Genomic DNA, 9,595 nt, shown 5'->3' with positions numbered 1-9,595 from the left:
TCCGATTTTGCAATAGGACCAGTTTTGGGGCAAAAGCAAGGATTTTTGGAAAACACAATTTATTATATAAGTAAAAATTTGCAAGGACTAGAACTTAATTATACTATTACTGAAAAGGAAATGTTAGCTATCATCTATGCCCTTAATAAGTTCAGACACTATATAATTGGATATCAAATCTTTGTGCATACTGATCATGTAGCCATTAGGTACCTCATGAACAAAAGCTCCATTACATGTAGATTGGCAAGATGGTTGTTGTTAATGCAAGAATTTGATATTACTATCATAGATAAACCAGGGAAAGCAAATGTAGTGGCATATTTTTTATCAAGGATTCAAACACTAGACAATGCTGAGGTCATTGATGATTCTTTTCCAGATGAGCACTTGTTTTCCATCATTTTGAATAGTCCATGGAATGCTGACATAGCCAACTACCTAGTAGCTAACAAGATACCCCCACATTGCTCACCCAAAGAGAAAAGACTGCTAGTAGAAAAGAGTTTCAACTTCTCATGAATAGCAGATTGCTTATTTTATACAGGGCTAGATCAAGTTATGAGGCGTTGTGTAAGGGAAGATGAGACACATGATATACTTCATGCCTGACATGATGAGCCTTGTGGAGGTCACTTTGCAGCCAAAAGAACCACTCTCAAGATATTAACTATAGGGTACTATTGGCCAACCTTGCACAAAGATGCAGTTAAATACACCAGGAAATGTGACGGATGTCAAAGAATGGGAAGACCAACTCGGTCTGATGAAATGCCTATACACCCTTAGGTAGTTGTTACACCATTTGACAAATGGGGCCTAGACTTTGTTGCGCCAATTGATCCATCATCAAATGGTCGATCTTACATTCTTGTTTGTACTGACTATGTCACTAAATGGGTAGAGGTCAAAGCCTTCAAACATGATAGAGATAATAAGGTATCAAAATTTTTATATGAAGAAATTTTCACTCGGTATGGAGTTCCTAGAGAAATAGTCACAGATCAAGGGGAACAATTCACTTCCACTCTGATCACAACCCTGGTTAATGAATACAATGTTAAGCATAGGAAATCCACTCCTTATCATCCTCAGGCTAATGGACAAGCAAAGATCACTAACAGGGAGCTTGAATCAACATTGACCAAAATAGTAGCACTCAACAGAAAAGATTGGTCTAGCAGATTATTTGAGGTTGTATGGGCTTATAGAACCACCTAGAAAACTACAACAGGGTTTACACCATTTGAAATGACATATGGGACAAAAGCAATGATGCCTATAGAGTTTGAACATAAAACCTTGAGAACAACTATTTCCTTAGATATGACTCTTTCTACAGCACAAGAAGCAAGGCTCCTGCAGCTTAATGCCTTAGACGAGATAAGAAATTCTGCCTTGCAACATATTGAATCTGTTCAAAACCAGCGTATGAAGTGGCATGATCACTATATCAAAGATAAATCATTCAAGCCAGGTGATTGGGCTCTTCTCTATGATTCCAAGTATAAAGATAATTTGGGAAAATTACAGACATGGTGGTTAGGACCTTATGAGATAGTTGAAACATTCTCTAATGGTGTTGTTAGATTATCTTCAATGGATCTTGTTAAGTTTAAATTGTTAGTCAATGGTCATTGATTGCGCTTATACCATAAACCTCTGAGCAAATATGACTTTCTACAATAGTTTTCCATTGCCAAGCATGCCGAGATTCCTGCAGTAACTGTCGACAGCTTTGTCATCACCACTCCATCTTAAAATCTTTACAGAATGATCATAATAAATACTTGCACATCTGGAGGGAGTACTTTTCTGCATAATAAATATTCCATTCTGTATTCACTCATTTCTTTCATTTCATTCCATCCATTTTTGCCTTGTTTTCCATGCATGACGGCTCAATGTCTTCAAGCTGCAGTTATTCTCGCGTGATGTCAGGTACACTCGTGTGTATTTTTTTTTGTTGCATGTATATAATTAAACCATATTAACTATAATTATGATATTTTGCATACTATCCTTTTTCGGTCCTCCTCCGCGCGTGTGGACACCTGTCAAACCTTAGGTTGGGGGGGGGAAGTACATTGATAATGACTCTAGTAGATAATTTTGATGTCCTCTCGGATTGTGTTTTATTTTTCAAATTTATAGTTTGAGGTTATTACTGGTATTCTACTTTTCTATCTGCTTAGAGCTATTTTTAGATTACAACTAGATTCCGACCAAGTAAAGGCACATTAAGTATATTGTAGTGCAGAACTTAGTGCAAAAATTGGGCTGATTTATGTCATTATAGAGTTGAAAGTGTTATCACGACAATGGGTGGTCCACCTATTTGTCATGAGCCGACAGTCCATGAAGTTCTTCTTCAGGACCAGGATTGTGAACCAATATTCCGTAACAGTGGATGGCTGGATTATTTTTTGAAGCTGATAGAGTTTAATAAAGAAATTGTGAGGGAATTTACCTGCACACTTTCAAATGGAGAAGCTCAGGTAAAAGGTTTGAGAGTGGTGGTTAGAGAGGAATGAATAGAAAAGGTAACTAGGTTACCAGCAAACATGGATAACTACTCAGAATCCAAGGACGCACACAGTGCAAGAGTAGAATTTACACGTCTGGGAGACCCCCCATTAGTAGTAGATAGACAAGGAACTATGCGAGAATCTCTTTCGCCTGAATGGAAAGCAGTAGCATTGTATGTTTTAAAGTATTTAACCTGTGAAGGAAGGTTCTCGTGTCTGCATTCCCATCACTTCAAGCTCCTAAGTCATCTATGCCACGGAAGAAAGATGAATATTCCAAGCCTATTATACAGCCTCCTTTCCATAAGTGCAACAGAAACCCAGAAAGGTAGGCCTCACTCTATTTCTCATCATTACCTAATTAAGCTATTAGTTGAAAGATATTTGAGAAATGTCTCTCCAATTCTTTAGAATGAATTTGTTAAAATTAGAATGTTTAGGGTAGAAAACATGGTTATAGAGGAGCCATTGACATCTCGGGAACAAGAAAATTTGGAAAACCTTGAAAAACCTGGTTCCCCTCTTGAACCCTCATCTTCCATGATATCATCAGAACAAAATATTCATGTAGTAGAGGAACCCTTACAAGAAGAAGCTACATTAGGAGTTCCTTCTCAAAGTCTAAGAAAAACTAGGGCTGCCACACAAAAGGAAAGGGGCAAAGAAAAACAGGTTGATATGGAACATAAAGAAGAGAAAAGTAAAAGTGAGAATTTACCCCCTCATTTGGCCAAGAAAAGAAAAGTTGTAAACCCAGTTTCTCTAGTAACCATTGAAGTGATTGAAGAGTTGGCTACAAGAAGTAGTCCTGCAGCCGAAAAAGGAAAATCTTGGAGAAGTAGTGGTAGGCTCCGTAAAAAGCTTAAAAACCAAGACCAATCAACAGAGCCAAATATTACCATCCTAATTGAATCCCTAGAACAAGAACAACATAGTCCACTTCATAATTATATCCCTCCTTCTCAACCTAATGAACCCCAAAGGGAACAAGAAAAAGAGGAAGAACTGCAAAATATGGAAGAACAAGAACTGCAGCTTCAGGAAGGAGGGGAACTCCAGAATATTGAGCAACCTCAGAAAGAAGTAGGTTTTGAAAGACTGGACAACTTAGCATCTGCTATAGAATAGGTTATTGAAGCAGGGAGCAAAGTTGAAAAGAAGAAACCAAGGGAACCTGTTCATAGGCCACCTACTTCCCTGACTAGTCATGCGGTGGGACTTGCTCTCTATGAGGATTGGGAATTAGAAAAGGTAAAAATGCAGATGATAATTGAATGGTAGAAGAATTATTGAACAAAAGGATGAGGAAACAACTCAGCTTAAAGCTAAGGTGGAAACAGTAGCCACCATGGTACCACAACTAATGCAATGTCGAGCTCCTCCTCGTGTTTACTCTCTATATTTAAGAGAACAACACATCAGTTTCCAGATGATCAGAATTGTTAGGGATTTAAGTCCCTCATTGCAAACACTAGAAGAATTCTACAGTGTTTATCAAACATCTCCTACAACAATTAAAAGTCTACTTTGTGAACTTTATGTACATAACTATGTTGTTCCTAATGATGTCGATTGGAACCATCTCCTCTACATTGGAGATATCCAATTGAGAGCTCTTATGTCATGTATGCATAATGAAATATCAAGGGGAGAGCAGTTCCAAGTGCATCACAAGGAAGAACTTGAGCTTTCACTGCCCTTAAGGGTTGAATCAAGGGAACCTAAGAGACTTTATTTTGATTGGTAAAAGATTGTATATGAGCCATATTATGCAAAGGATATCCTACCCTTAAGGGAAGAAGTGTATAAGGAATACAAACAAATGGCTCCAAGGGAAGGAAAAGTAGCAATAGGACATATAGTCTAGCGCTGGAATAGCCTAACAAATGAGTTAAAGCAATTTGAGCCATACTCTATGCAAAATTACCATGCAACCTTAAACAGAGCACCCAAGTATATGCACTTGGGAAGAATAAAGGGACAACATTGGCTGCCTCTCATTTTTCAGCGTCCAATCCTCCTATGGCCACTAATGGGAAGCGGGGACAATGACCCACCATACAGTGAAGCAATAGAATGTACCAGGTGGAAGAGATTGGAGAAAATGAAAGGATTCTACTAGAGCTTATCTACAAGTGGTTCTAGATAGGTTACTCCAGGCAATTTCTAAATCAATGCCAAAATCCAAAATTTTCCTGTTGTTGGAGGATCAACAAGAAGTTAGGTTAGGGGGAGATGATGAGCCTAAATAATGACTCTATTTTGATAGATTTTTTATGTGATACTCCTGTCTAGATCTTATGATTAGATGACATTTGGATTATAATACTCTCCTAAGTTGATCCTTTTAAGTGTTTCTGAAACTGGTTTAACTTATACCTAAGGATGTCATATAATGGTTTTAAATGATCTATCTATGCAAATATCTAAAATCAATTATAAATACGGTTTATATTATATCATGTTAGCATTAGTATATACACATGTTTGTTGTGCATATTAATTTCATGATGCAGGGTCAGCAAAGGTGAAGTAAAGACTAAATGGCGGTTTAAAGGAGCATCAAGTATATAACCGCAATGCAGACCGAGTCAGAGAAATGCAGTAATGATCGAAACCACTTGACCGGTTCTTCAACAGACTGATTTATGAAAACATTTATAACTGTTCTTAGTGGAGCTTAGATATAGGAAGTGAGTCATGATATATTTTCTCAGCTGCAGGACAAATGTTGTTTTGTTTTCATGCGCTGACTTATTCTTCTTCTCTTGTTAATAAATCTTGTTCACCTATTCCGTAGGAATGTGGTCGATCAATTAGAAGTTTGTTATAATTTTTCCTATAAATAAAGGGATCTCTCTCCTCTCGAGGATAGTAGAGAACTACCATAATATTTTGTAATATGCAACCTTCTGGTATTTTATGTATTTTTCACAGTCAAGATGAAATAAAGAGATTGATATGATTTTGAATTCTTAAACAATTCTAATATGAAGTTCTAGAGATACTCACTCAAGGGGGCCCACTTGGTGAGTAATCCTTTGTATGTTCCAGTTAGTTTTCATACTTCTATAGTAGTCGTTTGTGCAATTGTCTATTCCTCCAACCATTGGAAATAGTTCCTGTGTCTGTTCTTGCAGCCACAACAACAGAGTAGTTCGTACTACTTGCCAGAACTTTATCATTTAACAGTAGTTGTTTAAAGTAATTTCCAGTTGTAAGATTAAGTATTAGTTTATTAAGATTATGTGTGTTTACTTTAGAAGAATTTCCTTTCCTGCAGTAATATAGAATGGTTGCAATATGAACTTGGTGCGCATACAATGCTGGCCCATTTCAAGTTTACGTCCCTAGTTGTTAAATAAATGAGTCTTTGCCACATGAAAGTTATCTATTCGAGGATATTCAATCTCTGAATTATGTTTTATTACCTAGTTTTCATTCCAGTTGTGAGGACCAATAGGTAGTTAGTTAGAAAGATTACCGTTGGAACTCAATTGTTTTGTATCCATTAGCTATTTTATTCAATGGAAATCAATTAGATTGTGTTTGTTAAATAGATTTAGTGTGAAGTTATTCTCTGTTGTTCTGAATACAAGTTCATAATGTTGGAATGATGATTATCCTGTAAGTCAATTACTATTGTCTTTCATAGATACCACATTCCTCAAGCAAGGGCACTTGAGGTAATGTGAGACTCCTTTATTTTTGTTATATAGGTGCATGCATACAATAGATAGTCTTTGTTAATTCATGATTGTTATTTTTTTTTTTTAATCAACAACATTATGTAATATTGTCATAATTATTGTAACCACTTTTGATTGTTTAGTTAGAGTAACGTCCATACCTATAGCCATTGTTGTGTCTACCTCTGTGTCGCTCATAGTCACCCAAAGCCACTATTGTGTTAGTTTCCTTTTTTCTTTGTTTATGCTTCCATAGATGAGTTTGTTATTTTTATGCAATGATAGAAACTTGGGAATCATTTGTTGCACATGCAATGCCAATGCCATCTTTGAAGATATAGCCCTAGTCGATAACTAAATGAGCCTCCACTTAGGTCATATGGTTACCCCATTGAACAACTCAATCGGGTTGTGTGTATGATAAACTCTACCAACTAATTGAACATAGTAGAGACCAGTCACAACATACACTAGAAATCAATGCAAGCTTGACAATCATTCAACAAATCCATGCCCCAAACAACCCCATAGGACACAAAGGAAGAACACAAAGGTTTATGGTGGTAGAAAAGGTGGCCAAATCCAACACAAAACCACAAACTAGGGAATCTACTACCACCTTGGAACTAGTAGCTAACTCAGCCTACCAACTATAATCCTACCTTGCCACCACAATTCCACATCGCTCTACAAGGAAAGAGGATATAAAAGAATCTGAAGCACTAGAATCAAACAAAATAGAGGTAGGAATCACACATAACACACCTGATGGACCAACCGTTGTGCCATGATGCTCATCTTGATGGTTATCAAACATCATAAATAACCTATGAGGTCTACCCGCATCCCCAATTGTAGGCTCATAAGTGGCTTGCCTCTTACCGGGTCCTCAAACTGATCTTTGAGGACACTACACTTCTCTGTAACCATGTTGGCCACAAGTGAAACATCCTCAGCTACCAAAACCATGACCCATAGAGGATGCACTACATTGATGGAAACCACCTCTACTAGAAATTTTTGGTACACTATGAGAGGGTTGATTATGATGAGGCTCCAAAATTTTCCCCTTATATGGTGATTAGGAGGATGACATCTCCCAAAATTTTGACCACTAGAATGAGTCTATGAAGGCTTTTATATGTGTTGTTGCTAATGACCTATTCTATGAGTGCAAAATGTGCCCTTGATGGTTCTATAGGCTATGGTTGAGTGCCTCAAATACGTAAACTTGGTGGAGGTGTACTCCTAACCTATACTCATGTCTAACATCTAAGGCTTGTAGCCAAATTCTCCTAAATCGATCTCACATTCTCTATGGCACCCTCTAAAATCTTGGGCTCAAAGACTCAAACATCATCACTGATATGGGAAGCAAGGCCCCAAACAAACTTCTACACTAACATAGGCTCAACATCAAAAAATTCTATCATACTTCTTAAGATCAAATAATTGATGCTCATATTGATATATGGTCATAGCCATCTAATGTAAATCTATGAACTCATTGGCAATGCCTTTGATGATAATCCTTTGAATAAAAATGCACATAGAAACTCTCTAATAAGGTCCCACATGATATTGAGGCAATCTCTAAATGGAGCTTTTTCTCCTCCATACCCCACCATTTGGATGCAAAACCCCTAAGATGCATGATTGCACATTGAGCCTTGGTATTACTATCATAAGGATGCATAGAAAAACATTGATCAAGATCTATCAACCAAGTCTCTGCCTTAGTACCTCCACAAGTAACATCAAAGGTGGGTGGTTTAGACCTGATAATATCTCTCATATGACCTGCAAGAATTTTGTCATGTTTTGCCTCTATGTTCTCTCTCCTAAGAACAACTTGGGAAAGACTAAGGCTATGAGAACACTCTCTCTCGTGCTTTTGAGATGAAAGAGTCTCCTCTTGTGGAGATATCTCCTATCAAGGACCCAAATGTGCTATGATCTCTTGAAGAAAATTAAGCATGTGAGGATCACCAAGACCCTCATCCTAACCACCACCTTGATTCTTTGCATGTTTCTCATCCTAATGCACCTCGTGATGAGGATTTAGTCATGTACTATGGTGAGGAGGAATCCTTCACAACACATAAAAAATACATTAGGGAAATCATATACATATTTATGATCCATGCTAAGGAAATGAGAATACAATTATAAGAATCAATCAATACAGTCTAATGACCACTCACCACTCACACCAAACACAATGAGCACATAGACACTAGAGTTCCCATTGTTTGAACATGGACTTTGAAACTAGATATAAAACCCCACCAAAGAACCCTACAAGATATGAGAAAAATACACAAATAATAATTGGAAATATTTTTTTGAAGAAATTAAGTGTAAACATACATAACATATTTAAGAACCATGCTCAAACCTCAAGATTAGGTCACACCATCGATAACCAACTTTTCACAAGTGGAAGGATAAACATCTAGAAATTCAAATGAAAAAGGGGAAAGGTCTTCAAAACCATAGTAAAAGGTATAAGATATGCCCAAGGACACACAAGACCATCCCCAAAATTGTCAACCTCAAATTGAAAAACAAGACTAACTACTAAGACTTAGGTGTTACATATGGGCTCTAATAAAACCCTAATTGAAATTGGATGCCCCCAACACCATCCAAACATACTCATAACCTACTAAATACTCCTTTTATGTTTCCTTGTCATCTCTAACTTCACAATGCATCCAAAATTGGGTCAAACAAACACCCCAAGCTACCAAAAACCTCTTCAGTCTGAATGGGTGGACATGGCTTCCAAGAATTGATTTAGGACACAACTAGAAACTTGCATTCCAGGTGCACACTATAATAGTGTGTTGGTGTAAATAAATATTCATCATGGATATTATTACACTTTACTTAAGTTAACTTAGGATAATGCATCTCTTCATAGTTTGGATATGAGACACTTAGGGAAGTGTGCACATAGGGATATAGCTTGTAGGAGAAATTCCATCTTTTGTGGTCTTATTTTGTTGTTACACTCCACATTTGGTAGGTCATCCACCTCTTGTGGAATATTATATTATTTCTCCTACCTACCCCTAGTATTTCTTACCTACCCTTGTTTCTCATTGAGCCACATGTCATGATTGTGTGCTCATATATCCATATGGCCTTGCCTATATAAGCAGGCTCATATTCATTGTATTGGTAAATCTAGTTGATCATTTGTATATTGACGAGAATACAGTTTGTTTTTGTCATTCTATTGTCTCTCTTTATGCTTTTCATTGTGCCTTTGATCTTGGCAAAATCTCACATGGTATCTGAGCTATTGGGGCTTCATTGATTGGTTTTGGGAGACATCTTGGAAGGCTTCTATTTTTTGATCTAAGGTACCAC

At 37.1% G+C, this 9,595-nt stretch overlaps 1 protein-coding gene across 1 annotated transcript; it reads left to right on the top strand.

The window, feature by feature from the left end:
• The first annotated feature begins 2,321 nt into the window (after window positions 1-2,321).
• LOC131876574 (uncharacterized) lies at window positions 2,322-3,656 on the top strand. The gene is made up of 3 exons (XM_059222008.1): window positions 2,322-2,498; window positions 2,735-2,856; window positions 2,969-3,656. Exons 1-3 carry the CDS (start codon window positions 2,322-2,324, stop codon window positions 3,654-3,656), a joined length of 987 nt encoding a protein of 328 aa, XP_059077991.1.
• Window positions 3,657-9,595: the final 5,939 nt, after the last annotated feature.

The sequence above is a fragment of the Cryptomeria japonica genome, chromosome 6, assembly GCF_030272615.1.
Source record: "Cryptomeria japonica chromosome 6, Sugi_1.0, whole genome shotgun sequence".
Taxonomy (NCBI): Eukaryota; Viridiplantae; Streptophyta; class Pinopsida; order Cupressales; family Cupressaceae; genus Cryptomeria; species Cryptomeria japonica.
The sequence above is the reverse complement of the archived record's forward strand: the minus strand, read 5'-3'. Positions and strand labels throughout refer to the sequence as shown.

What these genes read in the sequence shown, in the direction of transcription:
- LOC131876574 (XM_059222008.1), top strand. Translation starts at nt 2,322, where the DNA reads ATGGGTGGTCCACCTATTTGTCATGAGCCGACAGTCCATGAAGTTCTT. An exon ending in TTTCAAATGGAGAAGCTCAG is followed by an intron (nt 2,499 to 2,734) that starts GTAAAAGGTTTG and finishes CTGTGAAGGAAG; the next exon opens with GTTCTCGTGTCTGCATTCCC. An exon ending in TGCAACAGAAACCCAGAAAG is followed by an intron (nt 2,857 to 2,968) that starts GTAGGCCTCACT and finishes TAGAATGTTTAG; the next exon opens with GGTAGAAAACATGGTTATAG.